This window comes from Branchiostoma floridae, chromosome 1 (assembly GCF_000003815.2).
Source record: "Branchiostoma floridae strain S238N-H82 chromosome 1, Bfl_VNyyK, whole genome shotgun sequence".
Lineage (NCBI taxonomy): Eukaryota > Metazoa > Chordata > Leptocardii > Amphioxiformes > Branchiostomatidae > Branchiostoma > Branchiostoma floridae.
Genome location: NC_049979.1, coordinates 35,082,742 through 35,104,372, shown reverse-complemented (window position 1 = coordinate 35,104,372; position 21,631 = coordinate 35,082,742). Strand labels below are relative to the sequence as shown.

The 21,631-nt window shown below is 39.8% G+C and overlaps 2 protein-coding genes across 2 annotated transcripts in view; one reads left to right on the top strand and one right to left on the bottom strand.

The window, feature by feature from the left end:
• LOC118427672 (tyrosyl-DNA phosphodiesterase 1-like) overlaps positions 1–21,631 on the bottom strand; it is a 70,366-nt gene extending 48,735 nt beyond the window's left edge. The window contains exons 1-6 of the mRNA XM_035837596.1: positions 21,304–21,631; positions 19,615–19,815; positions 19,290–19,333; positions 18,873–18,928; positions 15,199–15,295; positions 3,106–3,140 (exon numbers count right to left, since the gene is read on the bottom strand). Of these exons, the coding sequence (XP_035693489.1) occupies positions 3,106–3,140; positions 15,199–15,295; positions 18,873–18,928; positions 19,290–19,333; positions 19,615–19,815; positions 21,304–21,631 (761 nt within the window). The remainder of the gene's footprint in view (positions 1–3,105; positions 3,141–15,198; positions 15,296–18,872; positions 18,929–19,289; positions 19,334–19,614; positions 19,816–21,303) is intronic.
• Positions 11,632–12,332, top strand: LOC118417049 (GTP-binding protein Di-Ras2-like). Its single transcript, XM_035822410.1, has one exon. It carries the CDS (start codon positions 11,662–11,664, stop codon positions 12,244–12,246), a length of 585 nt encoding a protein of 194 aa, XP_035678303.1. The 5' UTR covers positions 11,632–11,661; the 3' UTR covers positions 12,247–12,332.

The window sequence follows — 21,631 nt, the reverse complement described above, 5'->3', positions numbered from 1 at the left end:
CGATCACCATGTAGTTTGCAGGCGTGGAAAGCTCCTCAATTCCACAGATAATGTTCCAATCTCCAGGATGTGATAGGGACAGTTACAGTTGCCAAACTCATATCCATCCAGATATCTGATTAAGTCGGACCATAGCTCCTCCCTCCCTGTGCCTTGGGGGGCAATGATAGACGCTTAAGCTGAAATAAATTGTGACACGAATGTGTTGTGTGGAGAATCAGATAGAACTAGAAAGGCGACATTTTTGCAATAACGCAAAATATTTTCCAGGTACCTTTTGACACACAATACAGTAGAAGCCGTTTAATTGCACACCCCATTTTGCCAGCGTATTTCGTGCAATTATCCGGATGGTGCAATAACGTGGAGTTATCCAGCTGGACCACACCGGTTTGGGATTTGAGCATTCCATGCAATTAACAGAAGTGTGCGGTTATCCGTTGTGCAATTAACCATTACTAGTACTAGTAGGCTCACCCTATAGTATCCAATCTAAGCTCTAGTCTTGGCTACTGAAGGATCACTATTCCATTACAACTCCTGTTGATGTTACAAAACCATACATTGGAAGGAAGTGTCACTTTCAGATATGGTACTGGTACCAGCTCATAACATGTGAAAACTGCTAAATTTGTAATATGTATCAAAATATACAAATGTAGGTGGCATCAAATGGCAGAGTGGTGAGGCTAGTGACATGAAATTGATAGGTCACGTGTTTGATTCCTGACATTCTTGGCTAGAGGCTGTGTCATTGGGAAAGGCACTTTACACGACTTTTCTCATTCACCCAGGTGAAAAACGTGCACCTGACTGGAGAAGGATGGGCTCTGCCTTCTAATATTCTGCCCTAATCACAGTGGATTAAAAATGTACTATCCCTATGGTTACATCACAGGCTACATTAAAGGCTACAAAACCTTTACCAAGACATCTATTAACTATTAGAAAAACATTTAACCCTAACAATAACATAGTTTGTATCCTACAGTCCCCTCCCAGCTTGTGCCTGCACCATACTGAGGTGCCACCATCCATGCATGTCCCACTCATCTGCTTGAAATGGATGTCATTAATCATACGACGCTCGGAAAGGTTGTAGGTTTTCAGTTTATTGTACTTGGGGATAAGGCTGGATAACCGAAACTTATTGACTCTGTGAGCGACATGTCTAACTCATTATCTGTCCTCGTCTGTATTGTATTACTGTTGTAGAACATGTAATTACTGCTATCTGTGCGTTATGACATCAGAGTTATGTGGGATTTTGTGGCGCAATTGTCAGCATGTTCGCTTAGAACCGAAAGGTTTCAGATTCGAATCATGCCTTGTCACCGATTTTGTGCCCGTAGGAAAGGTAATTACACGACTTTCTACACTTAACTCTGGTGTAAATGAGTACCTAGCTTTGGTTCGGATAGGATGTTAAATGGAGGTCCTGTGTTTGAGGAGACCGACACCTCACACATTGTAAAGAACCACCTTTTGAAAAAAAGAAGGAGCATGACCCAATGTGCGATGATCCAAACTATTTCGTCTGGAGTTGGTGATTCACTACAAATCACACAGATGGAGGCCTAGTGAACCTCCGTCTCAGATCAGCCATACAATGATTATTTACATCATTCACCCGGGCGGGAGACCTGGTGCATACCCATCTTGTAATCAGCTAAGAAAAGGGTCATGTCAACCCGTCATGTATAAGCATTTTGTCCAATGATGATGAGTGTGTTATAAAATGCAGTGAACGATATCCTGGGTACAACTTAAATGAAACACCCAAAGTCTTAGGCATGAATAAGAAAATATTAAGATTTGGAGCATTTTCTCCTATATAAATGTCCTTCCAGTTCAGAAAGAAGCTTCCAGGTGTCAAAAGTTTTCACATTTTCCGTGGGCAAACAGCCCTCGTCAACCAAAATCCTGATTTAAAAGGAACAGAAGATACAAAACCTGAGAGGTTTCGCAGACTGAAGTTACCACGTATCATTGTTATTGGGTGATCAGTATACTTGAAACATGAGAGGAATCTCATCTTACCCTTCATTTATCATCTGAATCACTCGTAATTTGGTCCGCGGGTCGAAAGTCATTACCGTGTACTGCTGACAGATGCAAAGTCATGTCCGAGTCATCCTCCCACGCCAGGCTCATGTATCTCTGTGTAGATCTCGTACCTTAACATTAGCCTAAAAACCCTTTTAGAGGCAAGTTTGAGAGACTTGGGAAGAAGCCAATCAGGGGTTTTCCTAGAAAGAAATTGCAAGAGGCAGCACTGCAATTGACGAAGTTGAGGCGATAGCGTTCTCCCTACCAGGGTGTGGAGTTTTTGGTAAATTTAAGTTAAAATGGAGCATTCGATGGCTTCCTAGGGGCCCAAATTACTATCGGACAGGTCACAGTTGAAGACTGTGGCCACGTGTGATTCCTCATCAATCAGAATTCTATGCTTGCAAGAGGATCTGTTCCCCAGGGTAAAGGTGGCACATTGTCAGAGTATGAGGGCGCAGGGCCCCTGTTCTCTTGTTTTAAAAAATCCCCGCCAATTGTCTGACATTCATCTAGTCTGAAAAAGTCTATTCTTAAATTGTGTCTGACCTTAGTGCTGAAAACTTGGCTGCTTTGACAGCTATTTACAAAATGACCATCAGACTGCCAGGAGGGAAACCTATAGTAAATTCAGCTATTATCACCCTCTGAGTCTATGCATTCTAATGTGCAAACTTGTCCCTACAGCTCTGATATACCAAATCAGTGTATAAAATAAACGGACACCAACCAATAAGATTGGTATATCCTAATGTTGACTCCATCTACATAGGGTGGGTACTGGCACAGAAAATTCAGGTACAGGTTGCTACAAACGAATCTACTTGGTGGAGTATCCAACTCCCACTCTCCTTTTAAAATCTTGTCTTCATGTTAACTCCTTAGGTTTGACTAAAGAAACTAGGTAGACATGACTTACTTAACTCTGGTCTACTTTCTTCTGGTTATTTTCTTGAATTGGCAAGCAGACCGTCTCATCAAAGGGAACAATACTAATTGATATAAATATTTTGGCTATGGTATACAATAATATAGGGAGTAAAATATTAATAATACCTGTGATGTGTTCCATACATGATCTCCAGTCGGGCCTGTAGAATATGAAAAAAAGGGATAATTAGCATAAAAGGGCTAATAGCTTGGAACATAAAAAAGACTAACACTGGCCCGATGTTGGTGGTATCAGTAATTCTACCAGTGAAACAGTCAAAAATATGTTTTTGGAGGCTAAACATCTAGGTACACAATATTCAAATACAATTCAATCTATACAACTGGATAAAAACAAAGATTTACTACCAAATGTTTTGAGTGACATCCATAACTCTTCTCACATTTGCCTACATGTTCAACTATTTTCTAGTTAGATGTTCTTGAATTCATTATTTGACTTTCTGTCAGTTCATTCTGGTGACACTGAAGAAGAGTGATGGATGTCACTTGAAACGTAGAAACAGTGAACATTTGGTTATATAAATCTCATAGGTTTGTTTCATCTTATCATGTTTCCAAAGTAAAACATTGTTATCGCTGGCCTACTGGCCTGTTATTATTTCCTTTGCCTTCAGCTAGCCAATCAAAACTCAGAACACGGTAATACACATTTGACATTCACCTTTTTTTTCCAATTTCTCTTTGTTTCATCTTTTGGAAACATCCTGCATTTTCGTCGAAAATGTTGTCTTTCGTTTTATATGCTGATTTGTTACATCAACATCAAACAGGGTTATAGGGACAAATTTGCACCTTGAAATGCATTGATTCAGGGGGTGATTATAGCCTAATTTACTACAGGATCCCTCCTGGCAGTCTGATGGTCATTTTGTGAATATCCATCAAAGCAACCAAGATTTCAGCACTAGGGTCAGACACAATTTGAGAAATAGACACTTTCAGAATAGATGCATGTCAGACAATTGGCTTCTTCCCAAGCCACTCAAACTTGTCTCTAAAAGGGGTTTTAGGCTGATGTCAAGGTATGAGATCTATACAGAGATACACGAGCTTGCGAGGATGGCTCAGACATGACTTTGCATCCGTCAGCGGTACACTGTAATGACTTTCGACCCGTGGACCAAATTACGAGGGATTCAGGTGATGAATGAAAGGATGAGGTGAGATTCCACTCATGTTTTCAGGTGCTAGTTGGGCCACATCAATGTAATGAATTGGCTCTCAGAACCCCCCCCCCCCCATTTTTTCAGAAAATGAACAAAAAATTATTTTAATCCTCAATAAAGTTAAAGTTAATTCAGCAAATTTCTACCAGACTTTTGAATTATTCACCATTTTCCAGAATAGCAAAATTGGCTGTCAAGTGCCTTCATAAGCTCCTTACAATGTGGCTACGTTTATCATTGCAGCAAAATGTTTTATTCATGAAAGATATAAGTACATACATAATAACTGTACTGTTGATAATTTTCAACAAACAGGTGCAGCTACTGTACTGTAGTATTGTTTGTTTCCTTTTTGCAAGCTGAAAACTTCTTCATATTTTGTATTAGCCCTAATTAGGTGTGGGTAGGGGTATAGTGTAGTAGAACAAAACTGTAAATATTCTTAATGGACGGGTCCAGATAAACCTGACCTGACAAAAGTCAGTGGACCGGATGTTGGGCTGATTCGGAAATGAACATATTATATCGGTAGACATTCACGTGTTTAGGGGCTAACAGGTCCAAGAAAAGAACAATTATAGCAAAGTAGAGGAGAGGTGATAGTCATTTTTACCAGGCTTCTACAGTATCTCCTATTTTTAAGTTTTCACTGACAGTTAGGTCCAGGTTCAGATCCAGACTTGGACCTGATCCTCTGGACCTGAGTCGTACCTGTACCTGAATTTTCTGTACCGTAACCAACCCTAACCCCACATCTTTACATCAAACTTTTTTTTGCAAATTCTTGTTGCTCCATATATTTTTGGAAGAAAAAAACGAGAACCAACAAATCAACTTGGCGTGGCCTCAACATCCATTACCAGGAGCAGGAGAAGAAACCCAAGCTCTGATATCCCCTTTCTCAACTCTGTAATTGGTCACAACTCAACTGAGTGACGACGCTACCTTCCAAAACAGCTAGTACTCTTTGCTAGAGCGAGCATGCAGGAGAGAAAAATGTTCGAGATGACGTCAAACTCCGAGCCTAATACCCCATCCATCATCACATGCACCCTTGGATATCAAACCCTCTCCAGTTATTAAAGGCTGATTAATGGTTCCATATCTAGGGAAAATATATAATATAGCTTTATCTCAACCTCACATCTTGGGTTGGGACAGGTTGAAGGATTTTGTTGAGAGGGCAAAACTTTCATTTTCTAGCTGAGAGAAAGACTATTAAAGTCAAAGATAGCCTGTGAAGGGCATGTATGTATCAAATGTGTAGAGTGATGCAGTGCACGGTATATGATAATAAAGGCATAGGTGCTTGTAAGCTAATAGTTGATATCACAAATTCAATTACGAAAGGAAGGTCTAGAAAAGGAAAATTAGTCAAAGCACTTACTGTACATTCGTTTATTTTTACAGGGATTTAATAAGATAGGAGAGGAAGCTTTGAAGCATCTAAAGTTGGCGGATAAATGTTTCTGTACAAGAGTTAGCCAATGGAAACAGTGCTGGAGAGGGTTACCACTAAAAAAAAGATAACTATTTAAACCACAGCACACTTTTTGAGATTAGCGGTATCCACATTGCGCTCTTTGTACTCAAACCACATGACGTTGTTCAGTGCTTGACAAACAGGTTTTGACTGGTAAATGGATGAAATCAGAGGTGCGGCCACACTACTGGGCCTATTTTGGGATTACGGGATCAGCGTACGGCTCTGTAACATGTGTCTCCCTGATAACAGGCGTACGTCAACACTCGGGCTTGAAGGACACTCGAAGTACGTGGGGAACATTCCCAGGCCTGTCAGTAATAGATCTTCTGTAGTTATCTAAAGAGAGCCGCGGAAAGTAATGTTGCAAGAAATAGTGTTATGCGGGCCATTTGGGCAGCAGTTTGCATCCTGGACATTTCCTGTGCCTTGTTTGTTTCGTGTAAACGGTTTAACCCGCCTTTAGGCAAAACTCATAAGCTTTGTATGGTGGCTACAAGCTGCAAAAGGATGGACAGTAAGGTTCAATCCACTCATACCAGGCTTGACTCCTACTCATTTCAAGAAGTGTTGTAAGGTCTTTTTTGGACTATGTAATTCATGCGTTACTCCTACATTTTTTTGCACAGTCATCATGCTTAATTATTTGCTTTGCAGTCCACGTCTATGGTTTTTCAGAGGAGTTTGAAAAACTGAGTTAAACTTCTCTTCTGAGACAGTTATATTTCTCTTTGGAGACACAGTTATACTTCTCTTCTGAGACACAGTTATATTTCTCTTCTGATAACACAGTTATACTTCTCTTCTGAGACAGTTTTTCTTCTCTTCTGAGACACAGTTTTACTTCATTTTTGAGACACTCAGTTATACTTCTCTTCTGAGAGTTATACTTCTCTCCTGAGACAGTTACACTTCTCTACTGAGGCAGTTATACTTCTCTTCTGAGACAGTTATACTTCTCTTCTGAGACAATTATACTTCTCTTCTGAGACAGTTATACTTCTCTTCTGAGACAGTTATACTTCTCTTCTGAGACAGTTATACTTCTCTTCTGAGACATACTTCCCTTCTGAGACAGTTATACTTATCTTCTGAGGCAGTTATACTTATCTACTGAGGCACAGTTATACTTTTCTTCTGTGGCTCAGTTATATTTCTCTTCTGAAACACACGTACAGTTGTACGTCTCTTCTGAACAGCAGTTATACTTCTCTTCTTAGACACAGTTATCTTCTGTTCTGAGACAGCCACTTCTCTTCTGAGACACATTCTCTTCTGACACAGTTATATTTTTCTTCTGACACAATAACATTTCTCCTCTGAGACACATTTATCTTTCTATTTTTACATTTTACAAACATATATAAGACCAACTAAATTCATTCTTAATTCATGTGAAGGGGAGACTATTTCAAACAATGAATATTCTTTGACTAATATACATGACCTGTATCATGTCTGACTTTGCTTCTGGCAAACAATCTATTGCCAGATCTAGAGGAGTTTTGTGGAATGGTCCCCTAAATAATTCATTCAAGTTTTTGGAGCATCACCAACGCTGATTTCTTGATAGTCCATGGATAAAGCTCAGTCACACACTATACACATACTGGGACACTTTTCTATTGTGATTCCAATGTATGACTGAAGGATACACATGTGAAACCCAATGGAAAACATAGCTAATATCCATGACCAATTGCTCCACCCACAAAAAGGACATGCCAGCCTGCTGTTGGCTATGCTCTCCTCCTAGGAGTAATTGATTACCATGAGAAACACAATTTGGACTCTCAGTGTCTCTAATTGGTGATAAGGTAACCTTTTGGATATGTATCCACCAAAATAAACATTAGGAACCCTCTGAGAAAAAAATGGAAAATACACACAGGAGATATCTCCTCTTCTGCTGGGTGTGTTTCTTGTGTGTTTTCCCAGAGTTTTGACTATTGAACTGAGCTTTGGAAGGGTTATAATGGGTCCATACCAACTTCTGTGCACCCAATATTGGATTTGTGCCCCTCATCTTTTACTATGAATGCACTGGTGGACGTAAGGCTAGATATTGTTTGCAATTGCATAGCATTACCCACGAAAAGTCACTATGGCACACCACTGTACAGCATATTTTGATGTTAAGTGTCAAAGCAAAAATTAATGGAAGTTTATTTGCAAGTTCTTGCCCGAGGGCTAATTGCAACATGAAACATACAGAAAATATAATAAACATGTCTAAAATGAAATACTTTGGTATAGATAACAATGGTGACAAGTGTAAACGAGTGACTATTCTATCAATGGTATGGACTGCTGAGAGCTACAATCTACGTATTTAGGGTTTGACTTCTTTTCTGGAAGCAGTGGAAGACGAAGTGTCCCACTTTTTCTATGATGCGTGGGTTATGTGACGTTAACAGCGTTATAGTTTTGTTTTCGTCGGTAAGCGTTTGGAAATTTTTGTGGAATTTGCATGCCTCTTCAAATAACTCATTTCTTTCCTGATCGTTAGAGAGGCAGTTAGAAATAAAATGTATTAATCAATAAATCTTTGTCATATCATCTGTTTACAGTTTCAAACATAATAAATTTTGAGATCGAGCCCTGAGTATGGCCTGTAATTAGTTTCTGCTGACATTCTAAGATAAATTCTTAATTGAAATCAAAACTGAATTTTGACCTTTCCAGTCTCAAGCCCCTTGATAGTAAGTTTAAATGTCTTGTGCCCAAACGAGGTCTACCCAATGGCATGCACAAGTATTCTTATGTCATGTATACTAATGAATGGATGAAATTTATTCTAGACACAATCAGCTGCTCATAAAAAAATATCTATAGTACACATAATTGCAATATTACTATCTCTTTAAAAATGGAGGAACAATAATTGATACTACCAGCTATGCACTAAAAAAGTCTAACTTGTATATATAAAATATGGAAATTATAACCAGCTACAGTGTATATGTAAAATGTAGTTTTTAAGACTTGCTGACTATAGCAAGCCTTGTATCCAGCGGGTTTACATTGTATAATCTGTACGAAGCAACGCGATTATGCAGCTAAAAGCGCCTCATGCATTAATCATTAAGAGGCCTAACCTGTCTCGAATCCGCCAGGATCTGAATGACAAGAACATACAATGTTGCTATTAAGGTATGAGACAAGCACTCCATTATGTTCATCTTCCAGATAGATTTAAATGCACAGACTTAGTATACTGGCCATATGGGCTCATGCTATCTTTTCATTTTATAATAGCTGGAAGCCATCTATATATACATCAATAACAAACTTTTCCATAATATTATCAGTGAATAATACAACTGTATTTTACCATTTCATATCCCACACTTCTTTTGCACCTAAACTGTCATATGTTATAAAAGGATAATTATAATAATTATTATTCTAAAAAATAGAATACAATTGTCATATACAATGTCCCCACCCAACTGCAGCTGAAATACCCAGTGTTGTATTTTGTTTATAATATATATATGATAACCCCTAAACCCGAGGATACTCTAGTTTATAAAAAAAAAAAAGAGCAAAAGGTTTGACATTAATGCATATTTTGTCAACAACTGTATTCATCAATTCAAACAAAAGAATAGGGTAGATTGCCAGTTTGGCTCGAGAACAGTAGTCGGTATTTTAAACAGCGGTGCGCACAAGCGAGCTTTGAATCGAACTATGGTGCCCCAGGCTGAACTGTAAATACTGACCGGTCAGAATACCGATATCGAACGTAAATACGGCTGGGTATGATATAGAAAATTAGATTCCAGTTTGCACAATGTTATTATATACAGCATTACAAGAGCCGGAACCTACTTTCTTACATGTCGGCAATTATTGACATACAAGTCAGGGTAGGGGCTGTAATATGGCAGAATCGACAAATCTTCAGCTTGGATACCTAATAGAGTGAATCTGTATCGACAGACTGTAAACAGGATGCTAGGAGTGTGAGGGTGGTTTCCGATTTATAAATCCTAAATTTCAAAAGTCGATTTATTGATCCAAAGTGTCATGAATCAGGTTTGAAAAATTCTGTCTCTTTTAACTTTGAAGGGAACATGCAAGTAGTCAGATTTGGAGAATCTGACGACAACATACTTACATTTGTACATGGTGGGATTACTGTGTCACCCTTTTAAACAGTTTCTCCTTGCACATACAAATGTACATATAACTATACATATAGGATACAACACAGTGTATTCTGTATCACCTTTGGCCGTGGGGCGATCCAACTTGCGGGAGGGCTGGGACCAAGGGTGATACAGAATACGCTGTGCTATATTTTATTCATGTCATACCCAAGTTGGAAAACACTGATTTATTTGCCAAACTACTCATAAACCGGATAAAATTTGAAACATTTTTTCAACCTGGGCCATAGCTTTATTCTTTAAGAACATCAATTCTAGAAAAATTCGAACAAAAGAAGTCAGTTCACTTGCACCTGTGACTTCATAATAGCAATGGCTGGCATAGAGTGTGTTCTACTTACTATATGTAATAATCTATGGAAGCCCGTGTGATACAACTACATGTAAGAAGACTGTGTGATACGGAAAATTATCACTAGGTCCGGAACATCCATATCGAACATTATCATGACCAGGTATGACATCAATGGTGATACAATACATCAACCAATCCCAGTCTTCACACTGTTGATTAGTCCATGACTTACATTTACTCTGGTTTAAAGCTCCAAATTAGCCAATTTCAGGATACCCCAACAGAATAGTACCATTTGCCCTGCATCATGCATTCAAATTAGGCCGTGTCGATTCTGTATCTGTATCTGTATCTATATAGCCGGTATAACCGCCGTTCGGCGTAACACACCAGCTTCGCAGGCACGCGGATTCGATCATATGTACGACATCCTCTGGGAACCCCAAAACTGATGTGAGCGTGCAAATAAAAAAGTTTGTAAAAAAAGTTATGGCATGTATTTAGTATACTTATTTTACGGCTGCTTTGCACAATTTACGGTATAGTCGAAAGCTTTTATTTTTTGTAAATGGACAAACGTTCGTGCCCAAGAGGACATCATCCAAAATATATGTTGGAAAATCAACATGTCAACTTACTTTCAAGTACTGTACAGAACCATCCTAGCCTAGCAGATACAAAATCTGATATAGTTAATAGAATTTTTCATCAATCAGTGACTGTTATTAAAGGTAAGCAAACGTACCTCCAAATTTTCGATAGCATATATCTAGTCCATCTTGCTCACGGAGTGACCTAGTTCTCGCGAGAGTTGCGAGAACTAGGTCAAGACTTTCGTGGATCTTCTATGAGATGATCTTCTATGATCTAAATCTGATATGATTTTCTAACATATGCTACATTTTTTTCTTCCAGAACTGACAGTGCAACAACTAGCTGTAAGACACCTGTGTCAACCTGTCTGACTATATAAGCACCTGCATAAGACACCTGTCAACAACTGGGATTTCACTAAGACACCTGTCAACGACTGGCTGTGTAAGACACCTGTCAACAACTGGCAGTAAGACACCTGTCAACAACTGGCAGTAAGACACCTGTTAACAACTGGCAGTAAGACACCTGTTAACAACTGGCAGTAAGACACCTGTCAACAACTTGTGATAAGACACCTGTTAACATTTCACCATAAGACTCCAGGGAACAACTGGAAGACACCTGTAAGTAACTGGAAGTAAGACGCCTGTCAATACTTGACACCAGGAAACGACAGTAAGGCACCTTTACTGCCAGTAAGGCATCAGTCAACACTCGGCAGTAAGGCACTTGTACTGGCAGAAAAAAACACCTGTACTTGCAGTAAGTCACTTATACTGACAGACAACTGTGAATCAACAACTGGAAGTAAGACAACTTTCAACGACTAGCAAATTCCTGTGCAGCACCTGACAGTAGGACACCTGGCAGTAAGACGCTGAACAGCTGGCAGTGGTTAACAGTCCAGCTGACATAACCGTACCGCTTTGAGACTTGCCATGCATGAATGTCATGCCTGAGCAAAGTAACGATTACCGCGTGGTGGTCTTCGGGGCCGCCAGCGTGGGCAAGAGCTCGCTGGTGTGCAGGTTTGTCCACGGGACGTTCTCAGAGAGCTACATCCCCACCGTGGAGGACACCTACCAGCAGGTGATCAGCTGTAACAAGAGCATCTGCACCCTTCAGATTACGGACACCACGGGGAGCCACCAGTTCCCCGCCATGCAGAGGTTATCTATATCCAAGGGGCATGCCTTCATCCTGGTGTACTCCATCACCAGCAAGCAGTCCCTACTGGAACTCAAACCTATCTTCGACCAGATCTGTCAGATCAAGGGGAACTTGCAGAACATTCCCGTCATGTTGGTCGGGAACAAGTGCGACGAAACCGGACAGAGGGAGGTGAACATGGAAGAGGGGACGGCCATCGCCAAGTCGTGGAACTGTGCCTTCCTGGAGACGTCGGCGAAAACCAACCAGAACGTTACCGAGCTCTTCGAGGAGCTCCTGAAAATGGAGAAGCGTTGGTTCATGAGCCTTAACCTGGAGAACAAGAAGTACCGAAAGATTCACTGCCCCTGTATGTAGCAGATGATGGGACGTCAAAAACCGTAACTGTCTCTACCAATGCTGCCTACATGTACAAGAAAAACAGAAGAAATCAAACGCAGGGCAGGTCACATCAGTGGACAAAGTGGAAAAGAATGATTCTGTAGCATTTGCAATATGATTGAGAATCTAGGATGGACGGATCACAGTTCTAACAAACACGGACATACTCTATCAAAGTACTGGACGTTGCAACTAGAGAGAAAAAACTTGAACTTGGATGTGATTTAGAATCAACCAGTGCATGCACGGGTATGGCTAAGTGTGGAAATTGACTCTTTACCTCAATACCATTGTACAGATACAACAAATCGACCGTATGGTTTTGTGTTTACGACGTTTGTGCATGAACGTAGCTATTTGTGAATTTTTCACAAACAACAGTGACATTAAAACTAAACATTGATGTACAGGAAACAGTTTTTCTACATTACGAGTAATCGTGTGCAATGAAATGTATTCTAGGGCTAGAACTATTGAGTATTGAGACATTTATTAAATGGTGTTCACGCAAGAGCACAGCATTCTTGTATCACAGATAGGGGTGGGTACTGGTATGGTGTGCCAGTACAAAACCTTTTTTCTTGTTGGACCAGTCCAGAAAAAATGGACAGGAAAAAAAATCAGAGGATTCGATTTTGGACCGATTAGCAAAATGGACAGATCTTACTGGCAGGCCTTCATGTTTGAGGGCTTACATGTTCAAGAAAATAACAAGAGCAAAGTATAGAGGATAGTTGACAGTCATTTGTACCAAGTTTCTACATTCAAACTTCAGGTCTAAAACAGAGACAGTTCAGGTCCGGACGGGAACCTGATCCTCTGGACCTGAACCATATCTGTACCTGAATTTTTTGTACCGGTACCCACCCCCAATCAACAGTGCTATTACGTCTGACACCTAGGTCACTTGATGTAACAGTTTTACTTCAGTTTAATAGCCTGATTTTTGCTTACATAATACCACCAATGTTGTTAATCTATATGTGTTATACCTAAGAACCATGCTAGTGCTACTGACTAGAGTCGTTTACTGCTAATTTATCAAAACATAAGGGAGATGGAAATACCAGCACAAAACAATTTAAAAACTATGAAAGAATACTGTTTGTGGACTGAAACAACATTACTTGTGGAAGATTCTAAGGTCTAAGGTAAGGACAACTTATGTCTTTTAGGATGTAGCCCTATGAATGAAATGTATCCCAGGCCTGTAGGATGGAGGTGGAGACTGAGTTCTACATGCAGCTGCTTCCACTACCTCCTGATGCACAAAAAGGCCAAAAAACTATTGGTTCCCACGTATACGGTGGCCATGCTTTAAGCCAGGCATGCGTCAAGGAGTCATCTGGACTCCCTTTTCTTAGAATAACAAGAAATTTGATGCCCCTGGACTCCCTATACTGGGGAAAAAATTGTCTGACAAGCATGAAATTCTGATTGACCAGGGATGCTACCAGGTCATCTGTGGTCACAGTCTTCTACTGTGACCTCTAGAACAGTATTTTTGCCTCTTGGGATACCTTAGAATATTATGCACTTTTTAAAGTTAAAATCATCAAAAACTCTGCACCATGGAATTCGGATGCCCCCGGACCCCCATACAATAGTCACTTACCGCGACTCACCAATAAGTTTGGACTCCCTATTATAAAATCCTAGCTAAAAGCCTGACGGTGGCAGTTTACCAACTCCCATTCTCCTACATAAAGTCTCGCCTTTTGCTTATACAATTGGGGAGGCTCTACTTATCCAAGCTGGTCACATTTTTGCTCATACTCATAGTCTCTCACCAGCTGTCAACCAATCTGCATATTATTAAACATTTTCTTTAGGAAAAATTGATTTTCAGTTTTCGTAGTAGAATGACAAATTCCACATCTTCAAATCTGCTGTCATATGCCATATGGCAATTTACGGGTTATGCAATTCAGATTCTGGTCAGTTCATCCTTTCGCTGAGTAACGGTTTTAAATCTTATTCAAATCACACAGTCTTCTTGTTTCTTCAGAGCATTATATATACAGGGTTGGACAGGTTTTATGACATTTACTTAGAATACACAAAATGTACACTGTACCACAGCCCAGTGAGATACCCCCTTTTGCTATCCACCATCTAAGAAGTACATAATGTCTAATCTCTGAGCAGATCCTACGGTAGCGTAAGATAGTATCATAAGCTGGCAAAGGAGTTAAGCCGACCAATGCAAGTACTTTGGCTACCCATCAGAGCAATACAGTGCACATAAACAAGTTGAAGTGAAAAGGTCACAGGTCACTTGTACAGTTTTGACTGTAAATCTACACTGTATGCTGCTGCTTTTCTCTTCAGACAATTATTGAAGATAGGGAATTCTAAGCTGATGAAAAAGTGAGAAAGAATAAATGAGAGCTACATCTGTGTAAGGTCCTAGCAACAAAGAATGGAATGGGACTCCTATCCCGGCTTCACTCGTTTGCCAGCTTTTGATACTATCTTATGCTACAATACACCTTTCTCACGCGGCGGCCATGATAGATCTAAAACGAGTTCAATGTGGCAAACAAAAGGCTGTCCATCAGAATTAGCAGTTCGACCAATGGTAGCCTGCCAATTAGGAAATCGACCAATAAGTGAATGGCTGCAAATTCGTTAAAAATTTGCATTATTATGTTGTTATTTTGCATCTCTTAAGCGACTATGGGGTCAGTCTACACTACTCTAAATTGCTACATCTTTCGGTGCATAACACTTCTTGTAATATTTATTATTCTATCTTATATCATGAAAATTTGTGTGGTTTGGGGGAAAACTAAATGGGACCTGATTTTAGAAATAAGTTTTGTCTGTTTGCCTCATTGACCTCTTCTTCGATCTATCATGGCCGCCGCGTGAGAAAGGTGTATAGGATCTGCTTGGAGATTACATGATATGTCATACATGTCCTACCTGACAGAGCTGGATGTTGGAGAAGTGGTGCGTTTCCTCCTGCAGCCTGACTTTAGACAACCCGCTGTCTCCGTGTACAATCAGTAAGGGTTTCCCCCTGTAAGACAACACATCATGTAGGGAACATGTTACAGTCAAACATAGTCAAGAACTGAAGAAGACCACACAGAGGACTGATACAATCTGGTGTAGACAGACTAGGTGGTGACAGCAGACAAGATTTTTAAGCTTCAATTGGAAAAATGTATCCAAAGTACGTTGATGAAGGTTAGAAATCCTGGTAAGATAGGCCAAAAAGCTGAGTTACTCAGTCAGCTACAAATGATTTTGGAAATGGTCAGACGTTTCAAATAGCATCCACTATCTTTATCCAAAAATTGGTCACAAAATTGCCAACAATATCTACATACTAAACACCTAGTCTTTTCTTATGTGGCGATTACAAACTGCAGTTAGTTTTGCACCACATGAGGCAATGTTGCACTGTGTTGCACTCCTATCCCAAGCGTGCCGCTGCCAAAAATTTCTTGCTAAGTTGTTCAGTTACAAACAAGCTTAGTCCCGTTGGACGCTTGAGCTCAAAGAGGAATTTGTCAAAACTATAAACACACGTTCATGCAGCCGTTTTCTTTTTGGTTCGGCACTCTTTTAGGGTAAACAACGAGATCTTATGTAGAGATGGTCACTTGTAAAGTTTTGACTGTGACTTAGTTGAGTGTAACTCCATCTTTCTATTGTGCTGCGTCACTTTTGGACAATAGATAGGGAATTATGGATTATGATAGGAAAATCTAAGCTGAGGAAAATGTGAGCAAGAATGAATTACAGCTACAATGCGAGGTCTTGATAACAAAGATAGGATGGGACTTTAGCATATGTATGATTAAGATACTTTCGTCATTGTTCCTTTCATTGAATGCCATTTTAAATACATAAAACTCACTACAGTAACTGTACAAACTCTTTGATACAAATGTCTACTAATACAGTGTCTGCTAATACAGGGATATCATGACTTCAGCTTTGTCAAAAATCATGAACTGTAACTGAGCAAGCTTTGATTTGTTCAGAATCTGATATAAAATGGGTAGGTAAAAAAACAAACATTCCATTGCGCACGATGGAAGCATGGATATATTGCAGGGCTCGAAATACCACCTGCATATGCAGGTTAGTGCAGGTAAAATTGGAGCTGTGCAGGTATTTCTGATGTCTACCTGCACCCAACCTGCACTGGTTCATGTACTGGGTTTTGCACATAAATGTCCTATAATGTACATGGATTGTTATTAGCTGCATTGACTGTTATCACCTATAAAGTTTAAAAGAATAAATAGCAATGGTTCCTGAACAATTTTAGTATGATCCATATTTCCTAAATTCAGAATGGTGCAGGTAAACTTTGCCTGGTGCAGGTTATGTTCAATGTTACCTGCACCAGTGCAGGTATGCAGAAAAAAGTATTTCGAGCCCTGTATTGTCAAACTTTCATAAACTGTTAATAGATATTTTCTTTAGCAAAAGCTGCTGTTAGAAAAATAATAGGGCTGTGAGTAAGAAGTTGATTTGAGAAAGGCTTGCAATACAAAAATGTTGAAAACAATTTTGCCTCAATTAATTTTATCTGGATCTGCCGCAACAAGCGCAACAAACACATTTCTTTGTAAAGACTGGACAAAGCAGACAGATTCCTAAAAAGTTGCTGAGGTCTAGCCTCCATAGCAGGCTCTCTATGGCCTTTTTTGACGCTTTTGCTGGCCATTTCTTTTTGTACTGGGTCGCTGATTGCTGGCCTTTTCTGACAGCCGGCCATTTTAGAGCCTGCATGGAAACGGTGCTACAAAGTCATATCAAAAAACGATTAGGGCGATTAACAAGGAGGTGCGAATTTCCTGCCTGCCGTGGACGGCTAATAAACTGCACGCATCTCCGCCGGACGCGGACAGTGCGCTAGCGCTGTCACGCCCCGTGTGCACTGACCCGACAATTCTCTAACGGTTTCGGGTCAAACTGCTTTTTAAAAAAACAGAAGTGAAAACTTACCAGTTCGACGTTCTTTCGGTATGTCCGACGCCTTTGCTCGGGCGGAGCGTGGAGCGCGTGACATATGGGGGTTTCCCCATGGCGGTCGGGCGGCCCCGAGTTGTAAAATGTTTGCAGCCGACATGCGAATTGCCTCTCACGGAGTTGTGAATTATTCCTAACGTATGTGTTAATAGGGCAGATGAATGGCTAATCGTTTTTTGATATGACTTTGTAGCACCGTTTCCATGCAGGCTCTAAAATGGCCGGCTGTCAGAAAAGGCTAGCAATCAGCGACCCAGTACAAAAAGAAATGGCCAGCAAAAGCGTCAAAAAAGGCCATAGAGAGCCTGCTATGGGAGGCTAGCTGAGGTCACACTTTTGCTCAGGTCAAGTGACGACGTATGCTTCAGGTCAAATCAACTAAAAAAAGGGATCAGAGGACTAGTGAAAGCTTGTTGGTAAGCGCTTAATTGTGTATGGATATAGCATGTAAAGTTGAACTTCTTACAATCCTTACTGTACTACAATGTACATGACGTTGTTGTTTAACTATTTGCCTCATTATTTTGAATTCTGTCCCAAGTCATTGAATTTGAAAGAAATACGAACTGTACATATTAAATATGGATTGATTAAAGTAGAGAAGAGATAGCTAATTGACAGAAATGTATTGATATTGGCATCCTGAATGGAATAAAGTTGCTAATAGGAAATAAGAAAAGTCACTATTGTTTGTAGCTGTTGTTGTTTTTATTACTTATTTTGCACTCAGAGGGATTCCTTACCATGTCGTAATGTTAGCAGTTGTTTCTCACACTGGCAAGCAATTTATAGCGATTTTGTGTCATTATTCTGAAAGGACCGACTACATAATGTGGTCCTGAAAGTTGACTGACTTGCTAACTGACTGACAAATAGCATGATATTCAAGGTGAGATAGGATCTGCTTACGCTAAGGCCACACCAATTTAATTTCTTGGTTCACGGATTCGCTCGCTCCTATTTTTTGGAAAAAAATAAAAAATAAAAATTACCACTCAGCAAATTTTCACCATTAATGAAACTATTTACCAACTTTCTGGTGTAGCAAATAGGCCTTTATATTATAAGCTCCTTAAAATGTGGGTATTATTATTATATATTATTGCAGTTATATTTTTCATTCATGAAGAATGGGACAAACATAAAAACTGACACTACTTTTGTAATTTTCAACGAACAGGTGCTGTTACTGTACAGTAATAGTGTTTTTGTACTTTTTTCAAGCTGAAAACTTTTTATTCTTTATGATTTGGATTAGCCCTTACCTTTACCCCAACCATTTTACAATTTTTATTTTTATTTCGCCCTCTCGCTCCATATTTTTTAGGAGAAAATCCGTGAACCAAGAAATTAAATTGGTGTGGCCTAACGTCACATTTCCAAACTGGGGCTGTTTGTGGAAACAAAAAATTGAAATGTATAGTTATTACAAATCATGCTCTCGAAAATTCTCTTTTCATCTTATGTAGTTAGGTGTCTTTTATATCATACTTTTCGTTTATGACTGTGGAGATGCTGCTGTCACCTCTCCGAGGATGAACTGAACTGAACTGAACTTTTGTTCCCAAAAGCTGGCCCTGGTTTAAGAATGTGACGTAAGGCCTTACCTTGCTTCCTGTGGATACTGCTGCCTGAGCCAGGGGATGTCAATCATGTAGTTAAACTGAAACAACAACAGAAATCACCATCAGAGTTATAGCAGTGATCATCATTCACCCGGACGGTAGACCTGGCGCATCCCCGTCTTGTAATTAGCCAGCAAAAGGGTATGTTACCCCGTAAGGGGCGGTATAACCCCGTCGTGTGTAAGCACATTGACCGATGATGATGACGATAGCAGTGATAAATATACATTGTATTCCATATCACCGGAGGAAACAGCCTGTGTTTATTTGTTTGAATATTTGTTTCTTCATGAGAAGCTTGAATCGGCCTGCAGGACACTTTTTATTGACATCATGAGGGAAGAGGTAAAATTCAGACAAGATACAACAATTTTGATACAGATTGTGTGTGAGGCTCACCTGAGCTGATGCCAGCAACTTTCCCTTCTCAGCGGATAAAATATCTGTAGGGAGAGAATAGAACAACTCTTAGTTTCATGGTCTTTAAGAAGACGTGTACCTCGATTTTCTTTTGGTGCGTCTGTTTGTTTATTTGCTTGTGAGTCCATAGTTATTTGGAAATATATATCTGAGGGTCAGGAAAATGGTGTTACCAAAGATGGAGACTAGCAGAAAGCAAAGGTCAAATTAGACTAGATTTAGAAGTCAAAGTCATACAAAACGCTTCAAACGGCCCTAATTCCAACACTAAAAGAAATGCAACATTGTTTGTCTTAAGTCTCACCTGAGATGTGCACGGCTCCAGTCTGGTTAAACCTGGCTGCGATGCCGGACACTTTCGTCAGGAAGAATGCGTACGGGCCTGGCTCTGCTGCCTGTGATGATGATGATGATGATGATGATGCAGCTGCAGATGGTGACCCAGTTTTCAACTTTTTGTGAGGTGGGGAAGATTTTTCCTCATCAGATGATGATGATGAGGCCCCTGTTTTCATTAGGTTTGAAAAAAAAACACAATTAGTCAAACTTACAGCTTTCTTTAAATGGTATAAGTATTGAACAAGTAACTCAAGCAAAACTGCTTGGTTTCATAATAGATCAGTACTTGACTGCACTAGCAATGCTTAAGAGATCAAGTGATCTGCTTTTTGATGGACCGCTGAAGGTGGTGACGCAGGCACTAGTGTTATCCCATCTGGATTATTGTGCTTGCTTGTTATCTGCCTGCCCTCAGACCTCCTTGAACAAGCTACAGATTCTGCAAAATAGGGCAGCCAGACTTGTTCTAAATGCACGCTATAATGAAAACATTGATTATATGCATAGTAAACTACAATGGCCAACAGTTAAAGAAAGATTGTACACAGGAACTCTTTCTATGTTCAACAAGCTAATAGTATCTAAGGAACCTAGAGCTATGTATTATAGTAGATTAGAAAACATAAGTAGCACACATGAGCATGTAGCACTCGTCTTGCGACAAGTGGTGGTTTTAGATTACCTAAGCCAAAAACTGCAGCCTTGACGAGGACCTTCGTGTATAGATGCACCAAGTCCTATAAGTTATAACACTTTCCCACCACAAATGAAAGCAACCTCACCTGCCATATTCAAAACACACATTGTGAATTGGATCCGGACTAAAATGAGCACACCCTTGCAGGATTGGTGGTAGACGAATCTGTATCTTGATACAATGTAGCTGCAAATCAACTATTAATTGTGTTTGTGGATAATTTCTTTGTTAATTACACCCACTTGGTTATTTTATTTATTGTTACAACAATTGATGTTTTGTTATTTATGTTATAGCCTTTGACCTCTGACCCCTCCTCATTACTTCCGTTTACTGAGTTTATGTTACATTTTTGCAATCAGTTTACTTCAGTTCTTCTCGTGTCATACTGTATACATGTACTTTTGTTGACTTTATGTTATTTGATTGTTTTAATTTGTAATGTTGATGGACGACTCCAGGAAGAATAGAGTTATGATAATAATTGTAACTCTAATTGGAGATCAAAATAAACAAACAAACAAACAAACTGTCTCTGTGGCTACTGGTCACTACTGCAGAAAAACAAGACACAAGATTCAAAACTGCTGCAGTACCAAGGTCACATACCAGGGGGCCCAAACTTGACCTTGACCTTTTTCTTCCCAAACCCATCTACATACTGAATAATCATTACAATCCATCCAGAGGGTTTCAAGTTAAACTGACTGCAAATATCCGGAAACACCCACAGACAGGCACACTAAATACTTATCTCCGCTTCTCATGCAGGTAAAAATAGGTTGAAGTAAGAAAGTTGTTCCATTTTGTTTAGTACAGAGGGGAAGGGCCTAGTATATATAATTATTCCTTTTCCTTTCTCCTGCACCTGTTTTATCTATTGTTTATCATACTACTATGATTCTGCATTTTCTTGCTGTGCAATGAAATAGACAAACAATCAAAATAAACAAATACCTGGATGCCTGAACTGTTGGAGATGGAGGGGGTTCTTCCTGTAACACTTTCGCCCGTACTTACACTCCGGTCTCCTGTCTCTCTCATCTTTTCTCTTCTGTTTCCCCTCACGACGTCCTCTCTCATTAGTACTAGTACTAGTACTAGTAGTCCTTCCTGACCCTGAAGGCCCAGCCTGACCACCACTAGAGCTGTCATCTATCTGTTCAGTCCTGCTACTTTCTCCAGCACAGTCTTCGTCACTTTCTTCACATTTCCTTCCTCCGTGGAGAGACGGGCCGAGGTCGGTCGATTCATCAGAATCAGAATCACTCAGGGACCATGACAT

Bases quoted from the DNA above. Each gene is read 5' to 3' on its own strand.
- LOC118417049 (XM_035822410.1), top strand. From the start codon at position 11,662: ATGAATGTCATGCCTGAGCAAAGTAACGATTACCGCGTGGTGGTCTTC.